Raw genomic sequence first — 23,623 nt, 5'->3', positions numbered from 1 at the left:
GCTTTATGGCACAAGGTAAGTATACTGTGTACGCTGTCGGGCCCCCTTGCACCCATTGTAAATACACCTATGGGTACTGCAGCAGATATCAAAGTTGTTTTTTCATTGGGCCTACGAAAATGCCCACTTTATTACCAAGTTCCAAAATCTTGAGGTTAGAGCTTGGCCCAATTAATAAGCCCACCATGGACTACATTTGCTCAATTTTTGGGGTATGAGTAGTGATCACTTTACTTTTTAGCCTTTAACAAAGAGGGTTCTTTGCAGAGCTGTGTCCCAGAAAGACACTTTGATAAATTGCCCAGATGTAACATTTCCTGTTGCTGCAATAAGATATGAAACTTATCAGGGCATAAGTGACTCTTGCTATCTCTGCCCGCTATACAGAGGCAGAACTCTGGGAGGCAACGGAGTCAGCTGCCGCCGGGCTCCTGCTTTGAAGGGGGGCACCTCTCCTCCTGTTCCATGTGTTCAGCTACATTAATCAATTAAGTTAATTGACAGCAGCCAGTACCTCTTCCGTAGCTGACTTCCCCACTAGTCACTACACCTTACAAATCACATCCTCTTTATTATAGATATACTGGAAGCAGACACCTTACTGATGAAGCTATTTGCTCCTATAAAGGAAACATGAGAATTCTAACTATATGAAGTTATTTCTCTGACAATTACAAGTAACTTCATATAGTTAGAATTCTCATACTTTCTATGCAATAGCAGATATCTCCATGAGTAAGGTGCTTGCTACCAGTGTAATAGGTTGCGGGTTCTAATCCTGGGTATGACACTTGAAAATTAATTGTCAGAGAAATAATCAGCATTGTGAGTGACTGAGCAGATCTATGTAGTGTGTGGCTGGACCCCTACATAAATCTGCCTAGTTGCAACAGTTTTGTAGTAGCTTCATGTAGTTAGAATCTGCGGGCTTGTTATGTAGGAGCAAATATATATATATATATATATATATATATATATATATATATATATTTATAGGGGGGGGGGGGGACACACCAATATTTTTCTTGCCTCCGGGCAACTGGGACAAACTTACGCCACTGCCGCTATACATTACTGCAATGAAAGCTTAGGAGGAGGAGCAGCAATTCTGGAAACTATTCCAAAATGTTAGCAACTACTGTATCATTTAATGTCCCCTTTTTATTTAATAAACTACTTTACTTCTTAAGTGTGGATATAAAGTCTGCTGTGTAAATGATTCTCAACTTGTCTTGCCAAAAAGATGGACGCTGGCAACAAATAACCCTTATCTGTCAATAACACAAGAGCTTATAGCAGAGGTTCTCAAACTCGGTCCTCGGGGGCCCACACAGTGCATATTTTGCATGTCTCCTCACAGAACCGCAAGTGAAATTATTAGCTCCACCTGTGGACCTTTTAAAATGTGTCAGTGAGCAATTAATACACCTGTGCACCTGCTGGGTTACCTGCAAAACATGCACTGTGTGGGCCCCCGAGGACCGAGTTTGAGAACCTCTGGCTTATAGTATACTTGCCTACCTGACCCTCTCCATGACGGAGAAAATGCTCTGTTCCTGGACTTTCCTGGTAATGTATGATTGCCATCACCTGTGGTGAGCTAGTTAATTGATAAGAAATGTGTTTCAACATAGGTGATGGCAATCATACATTACCAGGAAAGTCCAGGAACAAAGCATTTTCTCCCTCAGATACAGAGTTGGCATACATGTGGTGAGCACTAACTAAGCAGCAAATCCCAGCATGCCTTCTTCTATCAGGGCTGCCAGGCTGGGACTTGTAGTTTCACAACTACTGCGGACCATATCCTTTGCCATCCACAGACTGCACCCACTGCACTGGCAGACGTGTCCCCTACACCCTTCTAAATCACTAGTCACTATTGTGGTGGCTGTAGCCGCTGTACCCACAGCTCCCCACCCAAGATGGCTGCGTCCGCCTGACGGACGCCATGGCATGGTGGGCATCGTACACTTCCGGGTGAGCGAGTCTTGCGAGTGGAGGTATTTTGACATAGCACTTCCGGAGCGCTGTGTTCCGGCGGTGGCCCCCGTCCCGGCCCGTCCGCGCCCCCGGAGGTAAGTGGCAATACTCTGGGAGGGGAGAGCACGAAGGCTGGGGAGGCAGGGAATGGCGCACACCCCATTCTACCTTGAGTGTGTGGGATCAGCCCCAGTCCAGCCTGCCCACCCCACCAGCTCCAGAACTGGCCTCCCCAGGGGTAACGGCAGCTGAGCCCGGTGCTGCCAGTCATCATTCATTGGGGTCCATATAGTCTCTTGGTAACTTCTTTCCCATTGTGGATGGTCAGTCACTAACACTGGCAGCACGGTGGCATAGTAGTTAGCATTGCTGCCCCTGATGTGGTGAGTTCAGTTCCTGGCCAAGGTGCACTATTTGTGTGGAGTTTGTATGTTCTCCACACACTTGCTCCTGGTTTTCTCTCACACTCCCAAAACATTCTGGTAGGGTAAATGAAACCAGAGAATAACATGACTAATGTAAATATTATTATTACTATTCTTTCTGCATTTTCTGTGCGGTATCAACAATTGCTAAAAAATAAATGGGCGCAGGAGCCCAGCTAGAAAGGCCCAAGTCCTCTGCCGCTAATTGCTACGTCCTTTGTCAGTGGTTTCTAGCCCAGGGACTGGTCAGTAAATGGTCTCCGGCCATGCTCCTCCGGGCGCTTTATTCTCTAACCAAGAGTTTGATTTTGTTCTGTGTATGTGGGGGAGATTTATCAAAGTTAGGAACGTGATAAACTGGAGAGAAAGTTCCAGCCAGTCCGCTCCTAGCTGTAATTGGAAACACAGCCTGTAATAAAATGACAAATGGGAGCTGACTGGTACATTATCTCTCTCCAAGCTTTGATAAATCTCCCCCTATATTACAGCATGGATAGTTTTTGTAATGAAACCACTATAATGTATCTATGTGAGCTCTGATATACCGTACACAATACTCTGTAAACTGAGAATTTAATAATAATAATTTTATTTACATAGCGCTCTTTATCGAGTAGGACTCAATGCGCTTAACCGATAGCAAGAAAATAATATAGTACAGAAAAGCTTTTCATAAAATACAGAAGCATGTAGATAGTAAAGGGACATTGGTAGTCATTCTGAGTTGATCGCTAGCTACATTTGTTCGCAGCGCAGTGACCAGCCAAAAACCGGCAGTTCTATGCTGTTTTGCACAGGGTCTAGCGATGCATTTCAGTCGCACTGGTTGCCGCAGAGTGATTGACATGAAGTGGGCGTTTCTGGGTGGCAACTGACCGTTTCCAGGGAGTGTTCGGAAAAACGCAGGCGTGCCAGGGAAAACGCAGGCGTGGCTGGGAGAACGCTGGGCGGGTTTGTGACGTCAAATCCGGAACTGAATGAAAAGTGATCGCAAGTACTGAGTAGGTTTTGAGCTACTCTGAAACTACACAAATTTTTTGCAGGCGCTCCGCGATAAAAACGTTCGCACTTCTGCAAAGCTAAAATACACTCCCAGTGGGAGGCGGCATAGCGTTTGCACGGCTGCTAAAAACTTTTAGCGAGCGATCAACTCGGAATGACCCCCATTGTGGAAATGCTTGAATAAACGGGAAAGTCTTGAGTTTGTCTTTGAAAGATTCTAGAGTGGGGGCCTCTGGAACTGTAGAGTTCCGGGTATGGGACTCCGGATCGACACCCATTGGTCGACAGTGGCTAGATCGACAAAGCCATTAGGTCGTCATGAGTTTTTCATGTTTTTTTGGTGCCGTTTTTTCCGTCAAGTGACCGGGAACCCCAATTAGTTCACAGCGTCCCCTTGCGCTGCGGTTACCGTTCCCAGTCGTAGTCCACGTGGATTGTAAAGTATGAAAAAGTCCCAAAAAAAAATAAATGTGAATAACTCATGTCGACCTTTTTTCATGTCGACCTTGTTCATATTGACCTAATGGCGGCAACGACCTATTTCTAGTGTCGACCTATCCACTGTCGACCAATTGGTGTTGACCTAATTGGTGTCGACCCAGAGTCCGGATACCGAGAGTTCCATAGAGTCGGCCCGCATGGCTAAAAGCTTGACCCCCCGATGAATTACGGGAGATTCTAGGTGATGCTAAAAATTTAGTAGCCAAAAAAAAAGAAACCCTGTGTGGTCATTTGGCGATTGGGTGGAATGATAGGATTGGGTAGTTCCTGTGCAATCTGATTGTCCATTAGCTCCATGCACATATTTATGTCATCGTGGGTACGAATGCATTTTTCATGCTTCCTAATCCAGTGTGGCAGTATGATTATTAGAAGGCCACTCAGATAGATAATGCAGCCATTTCTAGCTTACTGTAGGGACTGCTAAATCATTGCTGATAATCAAATTACTGTACCTAATTCAATTCAGCGACAGTTGAATAGCGCCGGGAGTTAGCTAGCCGGCACTATTCAGTACAGCGCCAAGTGACACCAATTATCGTGAATTCTTCTCTCACCCCCGGGGGATGAGAGAGGAAATCCGACAAAAGTGCTGCCGTCGCGGCAGGGAGTTAAGTCGGAGAATGCCCGTTCTCTCGACAATTCAACCTGTTAAGTCGGCGAGAACTGGCCTGAATTGAATAGTGACGGGAGCAATTCAACTGTCACTGAATTGAATCGACCCCATAGTTCATAGCTGATCGCTGTAAAGTGATTTTGGTGTTATTTTTTTAGTGTGTAACATTTAACAATATATAATGCAGGCATCAGATGTGTGAAGCAGTGACCTCTTCTGTGAGCATACGCTGCCATGCCGGTTTTTAGCTCTGCACTTCATAGAGAGCCGTCGTGTTCCTGAGAGTCTCCATAACAGAGAGAGACAGCAGTACAGAGGCCAGTGACACTGCAAGTTCCATTACACCACAACCTCTATAGCGCTATATGGGCCTTATTCCGCATCAGTTGCACAACTGCTGAGAATTGCACAGCAGGAGCCGTCCAGTATGTTAAAGGTCCGCCCAGCACAGAACAAGCCGCCCACCGAAGTGTTTGCAATTCTGCGAATGCATCGCAAAAATCGAGCACCACTGACAGTTGCGGTTGACCCAGGGCTACTCATAATATTGAGAATGCATCTGTCGCAGCTGACGTCAGATGCACGCCCCGAAAACGGCCATGACAAGCCTGTGTTTTCTCAACCACTCCCCGCAAACGCCATGTGTACGAACGAACACCCACCGCCTGTCAATCAACCTGCGATCACAGAAGAATTGCGGGTGATGCATGCGCAGTTTGTTCACACTGCATGCGCAGACAGACAATAATCGACCAATCTGCGATTTTGCTAATTTACAACTGCACCTGAATAAGGCAGATCTGTGCTCCCGTTTGTCTACACGCTACCTGTTCTGGATGTACCTGTTGCATTAACCCTTTATCGGCCTGCATACATGTTGTGCCTGGTCAATAAATCAAATACCTGATTATCCGCACTTGTTTTTCTTGCAGCCATGCGCAATATTTTGCTTTGCCCAGGTTTAGGTATTAAGAACCCTTAAATCTAAGTTTAACTTGTGTCCTTTTATTGCATTTAAATAATCATTTTGCATATTGGTGCTTAAGTGGCCTGTGCGTAATCTGTATCCGACTTGATCCGCCCAACTCCTTTCAATGGGGTGGATGTATTAACCTAGGGAAGGGATAAGATAAAGCAGTGATAAGAGCAAGGTGGTATCGCACCATCTAATCATTACGGATTTGAAAAGTGACAAGAGCTGATTGGCTGGTGCGTTATCACTGCTTTATCCCTTCTCCAGGCTTAATACATCTGCCCCATTGTACGGCGTTGGCCCTCAATTTTTTTTTCTTCTCTGTACATCTGGACACATTTGTTCAAAAGTTGGCCCATGGCATCTTAAAGGAGTATCTGTGACTTATTAAAAGAGGCCACAATTATCTAAGCACATGGTACATCCAGTGTGGGTTACGTGTTTATTGATTCAACCACACCGCAACATGCAACATGCATGGAATGTGCACTGTCATCGTATTAATGTAAAGCTCCTACCTTATAGTTTCTTTACTGGGTTGTGAGGTAATGATACAGAAACAATGGATGTAACACTATGCGCGCGCTCATTTGCCACTAAATACCATCAGCTGATCACCTTCACCTGTAGACTATATAGTCACACAGTACAATATGTTAAAGTGTTACTACTTTTGAGGGGATGATGTAACCAGTATTCGTGATCTCAGTACATAGCCGGAATGAAACAAACCTTCCCGTTCTCCAGTGCTTCCCCTGATCTCAGTACATAGCCGGAATGAAACGAACCTTCCCGTTCTCCAGTGCTTCCCCTGATCTGTGTCCCGCAGGAGGCACTTGGCTGCAACCACTGGTGCCTCGTATCATGATCATGGTTGGTGTGTGTGTGGGGTGCCTTTTTATTGTTGTGCAATCTGAGTCAGTGTACCATGGAGTACATCTCTCTGCGATGGGCTGCATAGTGCCTCCAGAACAGATTCCTCGCTTATGTTTCTTTGCTCATTTTTGTGTCAAACCACACAAAGGCGCTCAAATACATGAGCAAATATTCCTAAACATAAGGAGCGGTAATGTGCATACCTGGAATTCACAGTGCTGTCTGGTGGATTGTGAAGAATGTGAACCCCACCCTACCAGTGGAAGACTCATGATTTTTTTAAGTAGTCCCCTGGGCTCCCGGAAAAGTGTGTGGATCTTCCGCATCCCACCCACTTCCTAGCATAGTGGGCAGGATGGGGAGGGTAATACCCGGAATCGTGCTCTTGTTGAAGGGATGGGGCCTAGTGATGCGATTCTATGATAATTGGGTCATTTTTGCCCCACCCCAAATTCAGGACCGAATGACGCAAATAGAACAGCCCCCCCATCGCCTGCCACCTGCATCTCCTCTACAGGATAAGCCAGAGATTATGAAAGTAGGAAACTAGACGCCACCCTCCTTCAGAGTCTATAGGTTACTACAGAAGAATTCAGTTTTCTGTACGTCCAACTGCACACATTGCAGGGTCTTACAGGAATCGGCTCCTTTCCCTGCTACATTACGGGGGTATCCGGACTCCAGGTTGACAACAAAAAGGTCGACACACATTAGGTCGACGCCAATTGGTCGACACACCTTAGGTCGACAGGAACAAGGTCGACATGGAAAAAGGTCAACATGAGTTTTCACGATTTTTTTCTTTTTTGGAACCTTTCCATACTTTACCGTTCCAATCGTAGTCCACGTGGATCGTTATCTGTGCCGAGCGAAGCGGTAGCGGAGCGAAGGCACCATGCCCGAAGCATGGCGAGCGAAGCGGTGCACTTACTGGGGTTCCCGGTCACTCTACGAAGAAAACGACACCAAAAAAACATTAAAAACTCATGTCGACCTTTTTCCATGTCGACCTTGTTCCTGTCGACCTTTTGTCCATGCCGACCTAAGGTGTGTCGACCAATTGCCGTCTGCCTAAGGTGTGTCGACCTTTTTGTTGTCGACCCTGAGTCCCAGACCCATTACGGGTGCCACGGACTGCCATCATGACTACACAAATACGTAATGTATATAGTCTGATTCCTAGTCTCCCTGCTCCCTTTCCACAGGGTACCAAGGCTGAAATTAGCTGCAAACATGATCCGTGAAACAGGCTACATAGTCTTGTGTAAGTAGCATCCTTTGTTTAGCAGCAGTTGTTGCTCTTGGTGATGCAGCTCCCTCTTTATACCAAATCTCTTACACAGTCATCTTCCCCTATCACCATTTCTATTGTCTGCACAAAAGTGCAACAGAACAGAATAAATGGGATCGGTATGATTTATTGATGGCCGGCATCCTTGCCACCAGGATGCCGGCAGAGTGGCAAGTGCTAGTAAGCCCCTTTCGGGCCCGCCACGCTGCGGACACGGTGGTTCGCTGCGTTCGTCACAGGTTATATACTCCATCTATGGGTGTCGTGGACACCCATAGAGGGAAAAGGCCTGTGGCACCGGCATCGTACCTCTGTGCAGTATCCCGGCGTCGGCATTGTGATCGACGGGACCCCGTGAGGCGGTATGTTAACCGCAGACCGAATAAATACATTAAAAGCCAAGATTCTGTGTAATGCCTCCCTCGCTATACGTGGCCTGTGCTTAAAGTTTGTATTAGAATGATGGAGCACAGTAAATAATAACGGGAGTAGTAACTGGGTAGCTATTCCTACAGAGGTACACTGGAATTACAGTATAGGTAGACACACATTGTCCGCATACCATCCTGTCTCTTGCTATACATGTATTTCTGTATTAGCACTACATTAAATATATACAACAGTTACATGCATTAATTTACAGAGATATAAGACCAGCACAAAGCCAGTAATGTTATATGCCCACAGATTCATTGGTAAATTTGCATTCAGCAGAATATATGCTGCTTAATACCTGATATACAGTATAGCACTGTTTGGTCTTTGGGAAATGTAATCTGCGTGGGTTATTGTCTGACTGCAATCTGCATGAGCAGACACTTTGGCTGTTTTACATCTTTTGTGATAATTATTCAGAGCTCAGGGAATATTGTGCAAGATTTTCAGGCTGTCATTTCCAATGACTTTTCTTGATTCAGGCATGTTTTTACATTGTTCAGGCTTGGAATTCTTTTGCAACATTTTACAGTCAGTAGTTACCCCAGTTGGGGAGAGTGGTGGGTGTCCACACTGCCAGTGGAGTCACTGCGCTCGGTGACACCCAGTGCGTCAAATAACCCCCCCCCCCCCCCCCAGCATGTGCTCCTGAAAAGGGGTGTGGCCTCAAAGTACGCCTCCGCTTTCATCAGTTTGCTGGCTCCTCCTCCTCAGTGACAGGGGCCGGCACTGCACGAGAATATCACACTGAAGCACCCAGCCCCCAAGCACTGAGGAGAAGCCGGCATTTTGGTGTCACCCCCTCGGAGGGTGACACCTGGTGCGGTCCTTATACCCCCTAGTGATGCCTCTGCACACTGTATTTATTGCATGTCAGTAGTTTATCTTCTGTTCTAAATGAAATGTAAATGATCATTGCAGATAATCTGCACAAGGAAATACTTTTGCTAAATAAAATGAACTAGAAGCACTTTGCTTATTATATCACCTCTGTTATATTAAATCTATAGCAAATGAAATCCTCTTGTTAAACTGGTAAATTCTTTTGTGAAAAATAGAGTTTTTGTTTTTTTTCCATTTTATGTGACATTTATCTTCTGACGCTGGCTTTTGTCATATTGCATTTCTCCACAAACTAAGTATGGCTTCTATTATCTGTGCTATGTGCACCCATTCTGTAGGCTGTCCTATCTTGTGCACACTATTAGAATAACAGCTTTAGGCAGTGCTTAAAGTGGTTCTAGAGAGGTGGTGGAACTCACCCCCCTCCCCACGGCGCCCCTGAAATAAAGGTATTGCGCGCGCCGTAGGCGCGTGCAGCAAAAAGGGGGGGTGGTCTCAAAAAGAAAGGGGCGTGGCCACACAATAGTAATAATGCCCACAGTAGTAGTACCCAAGTGGAAATTTTGAAGTGGGGGTATGGAAAAGTGAAGGGTGCAATTATGTGCGCGCCGAAGGCGTGCGCACTCCTGACAAGGGGGCGTGGCCACGCAAAAGGGGGCGTGCCCTTCAGTGTAGTTTACCACACCATATACCCCTTATACACATTATGCACCACAATAGTAGGACCCCTTTCACATTATAGCTCACAGTATGAGCCGAAATTCACATTTATACCACACAGTATGAACCACATTCATATTACACCACACAGTATGAGCCAAATTCACATTACACCACACAGTATGAGCCAAATTCACATTACACCACACGGTATGAGCCAAAATTCACATTACACCACACAGTATGAGCCGAAATTCACATTACACCACACAGTATGAGCCGAAATTCACATTATAGCACACGGTATGAGCCGAAATTCACATTATAGCACACAGAATGAGCCAAAATTCACATTATAGCACAGAGAATGAGCCGAAATTCACATTATAGAGTGACAGAGTGACAGGGAGAGTGACAGCAGGGACATGGAAAGTGACAGCAGGGATATGGAAAGTGACAGCAGGGGAATACAGTAGGGACTAGGGAGAGAGAAAGGCAGCAGGTTAGATTACCTGTTTAGCAGCGGCGGTGGTCTGCGGTGCTGTGGATGAGTAGGCTGTGGTAGGCGTGACGTGGAGGCTGTGGGCCTCGGAGATAGTGCGGAGGAGGAGGCTGTGGGTGCGCAGAGGTCCGAGGGCGGGGCGGCAGAAGAGGCTGAGGGCGGCTGCAGTGGATCTGGAACCAGGCTGGCTTTATTATCCCTGCCGCCGCATCGAGCTCCTGTGACCACGGCGGTAATATTTCAAAACTGCTGCGGACCGGCAGCCAATCAGCGACAGATTTGAACTAGTAGTGCCGCGGTCACAGAAGCTCGATGCAGCGGCAGGGATAATAAAGCCGGCCTGGTCCCAGATCCGCTGCAGCTGGGAGTCTGGAACCTGGGCTTCCAGTGCGGGGGCGGAGCGACGGAGGGCGGACCGGGAACGCAGCTTCTTTGTCGGCCCATACAGTAATGCCCCCAGCAGTAGCATCCCTTATACAATGCCCACAGTAGTAGTGCCCCTTATGCAATGCCCCCAACAGTAGTGCCCCTTATGAAGTGCCCCCTTTACAATGCCCTCATTAGCTGTGCACCCCATCAGTAATGCCCTTAATGGTAATGCCCCTGTGTAGTATTGCCCCTAGTCGTTTAGCCCCTGTAGTTTAGCCCCAGTAGTCATGCCCATACTGGTAATGCCCCTGCAGTTATGACCCCAGCAATTTACTCCCCCCCCCCCCCCCCCCTCTAGTTTAGCCTCTGAGTGGTAATGCCCCCAGTAGTTTTGCCCTCATGTAGTTTGCCCCATGTAGTTTAGCCCCCAGTGGTAACGCCCCCTGCAGTTGTGCCCCCAGTTGTTTAGCCCCTGTAGTTTAGCCCCCATGTAGTTTGCCAAAGTTAGTAATGTCCCCAGTAGTTTGCCCCCTTGTAGTTATACCCCCAGTAGTTTAGCTCCTGTAATTATGCCCCCTTGTAGTTTAGCCCCCAGTAGTAATGCTGCCAGTAGTTTGCCCCTTTGTAGCTTGCCCCCTTGTAGTAATGCCCCCAGTAGTTTGCCCCTTGTAGTTTGCCCCAGCAGTAAAGCCCCCCAGTAGTTTGCCCCCAGTACTAGAGCCCCCCAGTAGTTTGCCCCTCTGTAGTTTGCCCCAGTAGTAAAGGCCCCCAGTAGTTTGCCCCCAGTACTAGAGCCCCCCAGTAGTTTGCCCCTCTGTAGTTTGCCCCCAGTACTAGAGCCCCCCAGTAGTTTGCCCCTTGTAGTTTGCCCCAGCAGTAAAGCCCCCCAGTAGTTTGCCCCCAGTACTAGAGCCCCCCAGTAGTTTGCCCTTCTGTAGTTTGCCCCCAGTACTAGAGCCACCCTCTAGGGGGGAAAGAACTATACTTACCTAGCCCCGCTCCCGCCGCAGTCCTCTCTCGCCGCCCGCTCCTCTGCACTATGAGAGAGACGTCATGACGTCTCTCCCATAGCGCGCACTGACAGAGCCGGAAGCCGGAGCTCAGTACTGAGCTCCTGCCTACGGCTGCCGCTGCGGAGAGGGAGACGGGCGCCCGCTGGTAACGCGATCTCAGCGGGCGCCCGGCATCTCCCTGCAGCGCCGCCCGGGACATCGGGTTAGGTGAGCCGGGGGAGGCGGAACTGCGTTCCGTCTCCTGGTGGAACTGACGGAACGCAGTTCCGGCCCGTTCCGGCTCACTTTAACCCCTGGCTTTAGGGACTGATTCTGAGTTGCACCATCCAGCGTCCTATGCTGTAGTCACATCTACTCCCTTATGCTAATGCTGGTGACAGCCCATCCCCTGGTGTACAAGCTTGTGTATCAATGTGCAAAGACTGGGACACCTACTTTGAGCGTCTTTTAGATGCTGAAATTCCGTCTGGTGCGTCCTTAGACGCAACCATCTGTCACACCATGGAACCTGCCCCATGTTAAATGCAGATACTCCGTCAGAGTATGTCCTCCAATGTGATAATGCACCTTGATTTGCAATCAGTTAATTGACAAGCCCGTAAAGTCCCATATCACGCCCATAACATCGTACACTTTACTACCATGGGCTGTATTCAATTCTCTCCCCCCCCCCCCCACCCACACCCCCCTCCCTTCCACACCCATTCTGTTTCTGCTGATGGGTGTGGTATAATCATTTCAGCTCGCTACCCCCAGGGTAGTGAGGCACCCAACCCTTTATGCAGTTTAACCCGATTGCTGATTACTATGGACGCAATAACGGGGACCAGTTTAGAAAGGAGTTTGGGCGTGATATATCATTTGAATACCGCCCTATGCGTCTAAGTCGCTACTGCAGCTGTGTGTGTGTGTACACAGCGTAACGCATGCGCTGTGTGAGGATTTAGAGATTTTCATAAAATCAACTCTGTAAATGTCGGCTCAGAATCAGGCCCATAATCTAATTGGCTGCAATTACCACGTTGGCCTAAGAAAAAGGTGGTTTGGGGAAGAAATGATCAGTTATTTTATGTTCATTTCATTACAGTTTATTATTTTGGTAGTATTTGAATATCTTCTAATAACACGAGCTTTGTACATGATTTTCTGGTGCCGTTTTCCCATTTATTTTCAATTTAATTGCTCAGAATTCAATGGTCCTGATGAAAATGCTCTAGGCATTTCAACGTTGATTGAACCATTACATCTGTGTCAGTGTCTTTTCCTGAGTGCTGCCTATCGGAATGTACATGTTGAACTGCTGAACTGGATTCAGCGGGTGGTGGGCCAATCAGGGTAGGGGGCGGGGTTTGGTGGGTCACAACAAGGACGGAGCTGAAGTTTGTGGCCCCTAGTGCTGTGTGAAGAAAAAAAAACATTGCTGGGCTCTCTGCCAATCGATGGCAGAGAACATTCGATCTCCGCTGTCAGTGGCAAACCATCAATGGTTGTTAACTGTCGATGGTATCCCTAGAAATGGCTAGTGGAGACGTAAGCACAACATTGCTTTCTATCTGACCTAGTGTTCACTCTAGGATTTTTTTAGGGCAGGGTGCTGATAATTCAAGAGGGCACATTTTTATTTTGAAGGGCACATTTTTTATGTGACGCTTTGCGCACAAAGCATAGCACATATGTTTATAGTTTTTGTACATACATTTTGCCCTTAGTAAATCATATACCCATGCATACATATAAGACACCTAACATCTGTACTGAGAAACATACTGTATATGTCCAGTCTTCTTGAAAGATCGGCTGTAGCATATACATAAGTAGATAATTATAAATGTCTTTTCCAGTGCTGAAGTAGTTATAATCCATATGTGTTATAAAACAGAAAAGTTAAACAATGGGTTAAAATATATAGGAAAAAAATAAGTCTGTTCTACTAGGGAAATACTGTAAGCAGTACATGCTCACTGCTTACCCTGTTCTTTCCCTCTTTATCAGAGTGCTGTTATTTACAGTGCCTCCTCTGCCATCCAGTTGGCTAAGGATAGAAATTGCGTTCCAATTTCAGAGATGGGCAAGGAGTAGACGACCACATTGTAACATGCACTTTGACTGTTGCATTCTCTATACAAGGGGGCAATTTATGGTCCTGCAGGGTGCACTGAAAAAGGGCAGGGTGCTTTTTCACATTTCAAAAATGGGCAGGGTGCAGCACCCCGCTGAAACAGCCTAGAAGGAACACTATGACCTATCTGTTATTGTATGAGTGAAGCTGCCTCTGTGTATTCAATTGATCTTGTTTTTACTCCTGCAGGGTTGAGTGCTTACGAGAGGGGCAGCCATGGAGAAAGGAGGCAACTTCCAGCTGGAGATTCCAGAGTACAGCAACTCTGTGCTGAGCCACCTCAACCAGCTGCGGATGCAAGGCCGTCTGTGTGATATCGTGGTCAATGTTCAGGGACAGTCGTTTCGGGCTCACAAAGTGGTGCTGGCTGCCAGCTCGCCCTATTTTCGAGACCACATGTCCCTAAACGAGATGAGTGCGGTATCTTTGTCAGTCATAAAAAATCCTGGGGTGTTCGAACAACTTCTGTCTTTCTGCTATACAGGACGTATCTGCCTGCAACTCGCAGACATCATAAGTTATCTGACCGCTGCCAGCTTTTTACAGATGCAGCACATTATTGACAAGTGCACGCAGATTCTCGAGGGCATCCATTTAAAGATCAGTTCACCGGAATCAGAGGAAGAACTAAGTCAGAGTAGACCTAAACACCAAGAGAGGGTACAGGATACCCACCGTGTCACCCAGAGTTTGACTCGTTCCTTGAGTCCACGACACAGCACTCCAAGGACCTCAGGGAATCGCAGGGGTCAGGTAAGCACTGTACTAGACATTAGAGAGCTGAGTCCTGCCGAAGAGTCCACCAGTCCTCAGATGGTGGAGCAGGGGTCTGATGTGGAGGGCAGGGAGCCCATTCTTCGAATCAACCGAGCAGGACAGTGGTATGTGGAAACAGGATCAGCAGACCGAGGGGAACGCAGTGATGATGATGTCAGGGTGATGGGGGGCCTTCGTATCAAGACGGAGAACTTGGATGAATGGCTAGGGCCAGAGAACCAGCCCTCTGGAGAAGATGGAAGCAGTGCAGAGGAAGTGACTGCCATGGTGATTGATACAACAGGGCCAAGTGTTGCAGGACAGGAGAGCTATAACTTGGGGTCTTCTGGCTCTAAAGTGTCCAGGCCAACAAGCAGTGAGATAGACAGGTAAGTGGTAAGTTGGTTTTTAATAGGCTCTACACCCCATTTCTGAACTTTAGCAGCGCAAATGTATTTCTCGTTAGAAGCTGACTTTTACACGTTTACACCCAGCTGCGCACGGCTTTACAGGCCAAGATGGCAGCATGTGTATTTACAGCAGCAGTGAGGAGTTGGACATGCCTTGCTAAATGTGGATTTGATGCTTGAGTGCACCTGTGCTTTTGTAGGACAGGATTAGTTTAATGAGATAAAGGGGTGGAAAGAGCACCGTTACTGGGGCATTCTCTTTGCTGGAGCGCTCAGCCTTTTCCTTTCTAGAGAAAGAATTGTCTCCTCCCATCCCAGTGATTGGGCCTCATATCCCCCACACGCATACGTACACGCATACACATTCTTATATTGGGATACATTTGGCACGTTTCAGTTGTAGTTATGCCTAAAAGCACCTCATTGCGGGTTTCTTTGACCAATGTAATTAAAAGCGGTAGGTTCACAAACAGGACACATAATAAAGACAGTCATGATGTCAACTTCATGATTCATTTATGACACAATTGAGGATAAGTGGGGCATCTTCTATGAGTAAAATTCAAAATAGCAGCTTAAATGAATGAATGGGATAGTCCTAATGTGGGAGCGAGTTGGAGTGTGAAGTGGCAGTTGTTCTCTTTCCAGAATGAAACCTCCAACTCATAAAATTAAGTGCAATTTTATTTTACCTGGGGGTGTTTCCCAACTTGTAAAGCGGGTGTGCAGCTTGATATGTGCTGGGACTGCGGCCCTTCACATAGATTTTGTGGTTTGTGAATAACTAACTTTTTTTTTAAATTTTTTATATTTTTTATAAACTATATGGCTCATGTTTTGCTATCAATGTGTCCTTCTACACCTAGACTCACTAAGGCGCGAGACGTCTAGCGAGAGTGAGCCGTGCCATCTAACTTGCATCATCTTTGCACAGCAGATGCAGTTCAATTTGCACCAGAGGCACCGCGCTGCGACTGTAACCTGTATAGGATTTAGCTTTAACTATATAATAAGTCTCAGATGAAGCACAACGGAACTTGGCGTGATAAAAATCCACAGCCGCTGCTCCGTCACGCACAGATAAACACATATCAAATTAATCAGTGCAGTCTTGCAAAGCAGTTTTGTCGCAGCGCATTTTCACTAAGACAGTCATGTGAAATAAATATATATATATATATATATATATATATATATATATTTATTTATTTTTTTTAATCGACACATACAGATGAGTCCTCCCACACTTCTGCTGCAGTCGAGTCAATTCTGAGCATCTTTCGTGTTTTATTTTATTAGCTTCAGTTATTATGGGGTGAATTCAGTTAAGTGCCAGCAGATTACCCCAGCGAATCCATGCAACACTGCCAGGATCTCGCTCGAAAGTGCTCGCTGCCCCTTAGGCAGTGAGCACTTTTAGGCATATCCATCATTCGGCCAGCCGGGCGAAGGGGGCGGATCGGGCTGCTGCCGCCGTTGTTGAAACGTTGCAGCAAAGGCTGCTTTGCCCCCATTGCATGTAATTGAATTCCCCACTTTGTCTTCTTATAGCGATATGATTAAATTGTGGGGCATTCCTTTATTTTTTATTTTTTTTCCTTCAGTAGGTACTCTCTTGTGAAAAAGAGAGACTTCTTCTGCAGGTGTTCAAGTAAACTTGATATCTACAGTACATAGAGATTATTGTAATTGATCTATTTAGTGCTGTTTGATGTTTCCATGTGACTGTTCCTGACCCTAATCATCCACCTTTTTTACAAAAGATTTAGCCCATCTGGCAGCGTGGGCACCATGCCAGAGAGACACAGAGCGAAGAGCGAGTCCCCGCGGCGGCTGGAGGATCCAAAGCAGCACGGCTCCCAGGTCAGCGGTCCGCCCGAACCAAATCACATTACCTGTAAAGTAACAAAGTCATCTCTCATATGCACCTGTGATGGTGAATAATAATATGCCGAAGTAGGAATGGAGAGAGAATTATATTTTGAGCCCTTAGTCTTCTTTTTCACAGTGATAATTAGAGGAGGTTATTCATTAGGCTACAAAATGTTTAATTTGAATTTACAATTTCTAAAGTTTTTATAAAGATATATAACATTATTGTTCATCAATAACAATATGCATGTTACCAAGTACTGTACTGTTATATTGGTAGAGGCCCTACATTAGTTGTCACATTTGTGACTCTCTTACTGTCATGGAAACCACTTTGATCTCACCATACTTGCGCTGTCTGCTGCAGAACTGTTCAGACTTGCATGGTGTCTCTGCAGAGCTGTCATCATAATACAGCATCATTTATTTTATTTTTTTCCACACGTACTGGAATTATAAACTACATACAAAGAACTATGGGATCGAGCAATTCTGTGGGAGTTTGGAGGTGTGAATGCGCACCTTAAAATTGTTGATAAATCGCGACTGATTTTCATGAAGCACAGTCCCGTGATTCTCTTAATGCAGTTGTGATCGCTAATTCTGCAGTGCACAACCTGTGAGAGAAGTGCATGAAAGAGTGGGAAAATCACCCTGGACCCCCTAAACAATGGCAAATAGGATAGCAGAACGGTATTCAAAGCCTGTTAGTGGCTATAAGCAAAGTATTGGATGTGAAGTGGTTGATTTTTATATATTTTAAAAATGGTAGAAAAATTATAGCCAGCAAGTTGTTCCTGCAAATAAACGTTTTATATAACTTTGTAAAATGTTAAAAAAAACACTGAAACGCCCACTTGCAAGGTTAAAAAGCACTTTCCCATCACTAGCAGGGACTATTCCCACTCATGGGTGTCCATAGAGTGGGAATAGAACCTGTGGCGAGCACGGCTCGCTACCGAGCCCGCACGGGGCTTGTAGCGCTCGCCCCCCCCCCTGCAGGAATCCCGCGGTCGGTATGCTGACCACCGGGATCCCCAGCGGCGGTCACGCATAGCCAACCCAATACAACACCTCAGCGTACTTGTCTCACTTCATTTAACCCATTGTTGGACCTGCACTGTGCATGTGCGGTACGGGTCTGCGGCATTGGATACAGATCGGCAGTAGACTGTCAGTGATTGTCAGTCTGCTGCTGTTTGTGACGCCGATAGCTTCCGTTTCCCACAACGGAGTCAAGTCCCAGTCATTGTTGGGGGAGTGAGGAGGCCAGGTTCTCCATCAAAAGACTGAGATCTCCTGTCTTCTTACACAGAAACATAGAATTTGACGGCAGATAAGAACCACTTGGCCCATCTAGTCTGCCCCTTTTGCGCGGGGTCATGCAGCCGGCCGATGTTGCAGATTAGTCGATGCTCAGCTCGGATCACTAAAGCTGCATTGCCATATGAATGCTATCGCCGCTACTTCCATGTGTACTTTTTTTTTGCCTTAAAATAAGACCTTTCGCCTCCTTTTCCCTTGCTCAGGGGTTGAGAGAAAAAAAAATTGATTTTAATCTGACAGTTGTCAGTAGTTTGGAATTGAATTGCAAAATTTTACGGTGATGACTTCCCATAATTTCTTATTGAGCCACCAAATTCCCAGGACATCGTGCTGAATTGAATCGGACCCTATGCTGAGGATCACTTTGGTCAAGGTTTTGACAACTTTAAGAGTTCCACTCAAAACTTAGTAGAGCTCAGTATGGTGTGATACAATATAGAATTATAATTACATTGTGTTTAGTGTTCTCTCAATTCTGAAAAAACTGTTCAGCGTTTTTATTAGTATAATTATTATTATTTTTCTCTAACGTCCTAAGTGGATGCTGGGGACTCCGTCAGGACCATGGGGTTTAGCGGCTCCGCAGGAGACAGGGCACAATAATAAAAGCTTTAGGATCAGGTGGTGCGCACTGGTTCCTCCCCCCATGACCCTCCTCCAAGCCTCAGTTAGATTTTTGTGCCCGGCCGAGAAGGGTGCAATCTAGGTGGCTCTCCTGAGCTGCTTAGAATAAAAGTTTAAGTTAGGTTTTTTATTTTCAGTGAGTCCTGCTGGCAACAGGCTCACTGCTACGAGGGACTTAGGGGAGAGAAGTAAACTCACCTGCGTGCAGGATGGATTTGCTTCTTAGGCTACTGGACACGATTAGCTCCAGAGGGAGTCGGAACACAGGTCTCACCCTGGGGTTCGTCCCGGAGCCGTGCCGCCGACCCCCCTTGCAGATGCCGAAGTTGAAGGAAACAGGCGGCAGAAGACTTTCAGTCTTCATAAGGTAGCGCACAGCACTGCAGCTGTGCGCCATTGTTGTCAGCACACTTCATACCAGCGGTCACTGAGGGTGCAGGGCGCTGGGGGGGGCGCCCTGGGCAGCAATGTATTATACCTTTTTTATGGCTAAAATACATCACATATAGCCCTTGAGGCTATATGGATGTATTTAACCCCTGCCAGATCTCACAAACTCCGGGAGAAGAGCCCGCCGTTTTAGGGGGCGGGGCCTATTCTCCTCAGCACACGGCGCCATTTTCCTGCTCAGCTCTGCTGTGAGGAAGGCTCCCAGGCTCTCCCCTGCACTGCACTACAGAAACAGGGTTAAAAACAGAGAGGGGGGGCACTTATTTGGCGATATGATTACATATGTGAAAATGCTATAAGGGAAAACACTTGTATAAGGGGTTGTCCCTGTATAATTATAGCGTTTTTGGTGTGTGCTGGCAAACTCTCCCTCTGTCTCCCCAAAGGGCTAGTGGGGTCCTGTCCTCTATCAGAGCATTCCCTGTGTGTGTGCTGTGTGTCGGTACGTGTGTGTCGACATGTAGGAGGACGATGTTGGTGAGGAGGCGGAGCAAATTGCCTGTATTGGTGATGTCACTCTCTAGGGAGTCGACACCGGAATGGATGGCTTATTTAGGAATTACGTGATAATGTCAACACGATGCAAGGTCGGTTGACGACATGAGACGGCCGGCAAACAAATTAGTACCTGTCCAGGCGTCTCAGACACCGTCAGGGGCTTGTAAAAACGCCCATTTACCTCAGTTGGTCGACACAGACACGGACACTGACTTCAGTGTCGACGGTGAAGAAACAAACGTATTTTTCTTTTAGGGCCACACGTTACATGTTAAGGGCAATGAAGGAGGTGTTACATATTTCTGATACTACAAGTACCACAAATAAGGGTATTATGTAGGGTGGGAATAATCTACTTGTAGTTTTTCCTGAATCAGATAAATTAAAGTGTGTGATGATACGTGGGTTTCCTCCGATAGAAAATTATTGGAGGTATACCCTTTCCCGCCAGAAGTGAGGGCGAGTTGGGAAACACACCTTAGGGTGGATAAGGCGCTCACACGCTTATAAAAACAAGTGGCGTTACCGTCTCCAGATACGGCCGCCCTCAAGGAGCCAACTGATAGGAAGCTGAAAAATATCCAAAAAAGTATATACACACATACTGGTGTTATACTACGACCAGCAATCGCCTCAGCCTGGATGTGCAGCGCTGGGGGGGGCTTGGTCGGATTTCCTGACTGAAAATATTGATACCCTTGACAGGAACAATATTTTATTGACTATAGAGCATTTTAAGGATGCATTTCTATATATGCGAGATGCGCAGAGGGATATTTGCATTCTGGCATCAAGAGTAGATGTGATGTCCATATCTGCCAGACGATGTTTATAAACACGACAGTGGTCAGGTGATGCAGATTCCAGACGGCACATGGAAGTATTGCCGTATAAAGGGGCGGTCCATCGGACCTGGTGGCCATGGCAACAGCTGGAAAATCCACTTTTGTTACCCCAAGTCACATCTCAGCAGAAAAGGACACAGTCTTTTCAGTCTCAGTCCTTTCGTACCCATAAAGGCAGGCGGGCAAAAGGCCAGTCATATCTGCCCAGGGTTAGAGGAAAGGGAAGAAGACTGCAGCAGGCAGCCCATTCCCAGGAACAGAAGTCCTCCACAGCTTCTGCCAAGTCCGCAGCATGACGCTGGGGCCATAAAAGCGGACTCAGGTGCGGTGGGGGGTCATCTCAAGAGTTTCAGCACGCAGTGGGCTCACTCGCAAGTGGACTCCTGGATCCTACACGTAGTATCCCAGGTGTACATTGGAAATTCGAGACGTCTTCCCCTCACAAGTTCCTGAAGTCTGCTTTACCAACGTCTCCCTCCGACAGGGAGGCAGTATTGGAAAAAAATTCACAGGCTGTATTCCCAGCAGGTGATAATCAAAGTACCCCTCCTACAACAAGGGAAGGGGTATTATTCCACACTATATTGTGGTACTGAAGCCAAACGGCTCGGTGAGATCTAAAAGATTTGAACAATTACATACAAGGGTTCAAATCAAGATGGAGTCACTCAGAGCAGTGATAGCGAACCAGGACGATATGGTGTCACTGGATATCAGGGACGCTTACCTACATGTCCAAATTTTGCCCTTCTCACCAAGGGTATCTCAGGTTCGTGGTACAGAACTGTCACTATCAGTTCAGACGCTGCCGTTTGGATTGTCCACGGCACCCCGGGTCTTTACCATGGTAATGGCCGAAATGATGATTCTTCCTAAAAGAAATATGGACGCTTTACTGATAAGGGCAAGGTCCAGAGAACAGTTGGCGGTCGGAGTAGCACTATCTCAAGTAGTTCTACGACAGCACGAGTGGATTCTAAATATTCCAAAATCGCAGCTTTTTCCGACGACACGTCTAATGTTCCTAGGAATGATTCTGGACACAGTCCAGAAAAGGATGTTTTCTCCCGGAGAAGAAGGCCAGGGAGTTATCCGAGCTAGTCAGGAACCTCCTAAAACCAGGAAAAGTATCAGTGCATCATTGCACAAGGGTCCTGTGAAAAATGGTGGTTTCTTACAAAGCGATCCCATTCGGTAGATTTCACGCAAGAACCTTTCAGTGGAATCTGCTGGGAAATTGGTCCGGATCGCATCTTCAGATGCATCAGCGGATAACCCTGTCTCCAAGGACAAGGGTGTTTTCTTCTGCGGTGGCTGTAGAGTGCTCATCTATGAAAGGGCCGCAGATTCGACATTCAGGACTGGGTCCTGGTGACCACGGATGCCAGCCTGAGTGGCTGGGGAGCAGTCACACAAGGAAAAAATTTCCAGGGAGTGTGATCAAGTCTGGAGACTTCTCTCCACATAAATATACTGGAGCTAAGGGCAATTTACAAGGCTCTAAGCTTAGCAAGACCTCTGCTTCAAGGTCAGCCGGTATTGATCCAGTGGGACAACATCACGGCAGTCGCCCACGTAAACAGACAGGGCGGCACATGAAGCAGGAGGGAAATGGCAGAAACTGCAAGGATTCTTCGCTGGGCGAAAAATCATGTGATAACACTCTCAGCAGTGTTAATTCCGGGAGTGGAAAACTGGGAAGCAGACTTCCTCAGCAGGCATAACCTCCACCCGGGAGAGTGGGGACTTCAGCGGGAAGTCTTCCACATGATTGTAAACCGTTGGGAAAAACCAAAGGTGGACATGATGGCGTCCCGCCTGAACAAAAAACTAGACAGATATTGCGCCAGGTCAAGGGACCCTCAGGCAATAGCGGTGGACGCTCTGGTAACACTGTGGGTGTACCAGTCAGGGTATGTGTTCCCTCCTATGCATCTCATACCAAAAGTACTGAGAATCATAAGAAGGAGATGAGTAAGAACGATACTCGTGGTTCCGGATGGGTCAAGAAGGACTTGGTACCCGGAACTTCAAGAGATGCTCACGGAAGAACCGTGGCCTCTACCTTTAAGAGAGGACCTGCTCCAGCAGGGGCCTTGTCTGTTCCAAGACTTACCGCGGCTGCGTTTGACGGCATGGCAGTTGAACGCCGGATCCTGAAAGGGCATTCCAGATGAAGTCATCCCTACCCTGGTCGAAGCCAGGAAGGATGTAACCGCAAAACATTTTCACCGCATTTGGCGAAAATATGTTGCGTGGTGTGAGGCCAAGAAGGTCCCTACAGAGGAATTCCAACTGGGTCGTTTCCTACATTTCCTGAAAACAGGACTGTCTATGGGCCTAAAATTAGGGTCCATTAAGGTTCAAATTTCGACCCTGTCGAATTTCTTCCAGAAAGAACTGGCTTCAGTGCCTGAAGTTCAGACGTTTGTAAAAGGGGTACTGCATATACAGCCTCCTTTTGTGCCCCCAGTGGCACCTTGGGATCTCCAATGTTGTTTTGAGTTTCCTAAAGTCACATTGGTTTGATCCACTCACCACTGTGGAATTAAAATATTTCACATGGAAGGTGAAGATTCTATTAGCCCTTGCTTCAGCCAGGCGTGTGTCAGAATGGGCGGCTTTATCATATAAAAGCCCTTACTTAATTTTTCATTCTGACAGGGCAGAATTGAGGACTCGTCCTCAATTTCTCCTTAAGGTGTTTTCTGTTTTTCACATGAACCAACCTATTGTGGTACCTGCGGCTACTAGGGACTTGGAGGACTCCAAGTTACTTGACGTTGTCAGGGCCCTGAAAATATATGTTTCCAGGACGACTGGAGTCAGAAAATCTGACTCGCTGTTTAGCCTGTATGCACCCAACAAGATGGGTGTTCCTGCTTCTAAGCAGACGATTGCTCGCTGGATTTGTAGTACAATTCAGCTTGCACATTCTGTGGCAGGCTTGCCACAGCCAAAATCTGTAAAAGCCCATTCCACAAGGAAGTGGGCTCATCTTGGGCGGCTGCCCGAGGGGTCTCGGCTTTACAACTTTGCCGAGCTGCTACTTGGTCAGGGGCACACCCTGACTGAGGAGGACCTGGAGTTCTCTCATTCGGTGCTGCAGAGTCATCCGCACTCTCCCGCCCGTTTGGGAGCTTTGGTATAATCCCCATGGTCCTGACGGAGTCCCCAGCATCCACTTAGGACGTTAGAGAAAATAAGAATTTACTTACCGATAATTCTATTTCT

General features: G+C 46.9%; 1 protein-coding gene across 3 annotated transcripts in view; it reads left to right on the top strand.

Annotated features, from left to right (window-relative positions):
- The first annotated feature begins 1,657 nt into the window (after window positions 1-1,657).
- The window catches only part of ZBTB37 (zinc finger and BTB domain containing 37), a 35,462-nt gene continuing 13,496 nt past the window's right edge, over window positions 1,658-23,623 (top strand). The window contains exons 1-3 of one of the 3 annotated variants that reach the window (XM_063939687.1): window positions 1,658-1,713; window positions 13,798-14,753; window positions 16,538-16,637. In XM_063939687.1, coding sequence (XP_063795757.1) covers window positions 13,825-14,753; window positions 16,538-16,637 — 1,029 coding nt within the window. In that variant the 5' untranslated portion in view covers window positions 1,658-1,713; window positions 13,798-13,824. The other 2 variants (XM_063939688.1, XM_063939686.1) reach the window with 2 other exon arrangements.

This window comes from Pseudophryne corroboree, chromosome 9, assembly GCF_028390025.1.
Source record: "Pseudophryne corroboree isolate aPseCor3 chromosome 9, aPseCor3.hap2, whole genome shotgun sequence".
Lineage (NCBI taxonomy): Eukaryota > Metazoa > Chordata > Amphibia > Anura > Myobatrachidae > Pseudophryne > Pseudophryne corroboree.
This window is presented reverse-complemented; position numbering and strand designations above follow the sequence as displayed.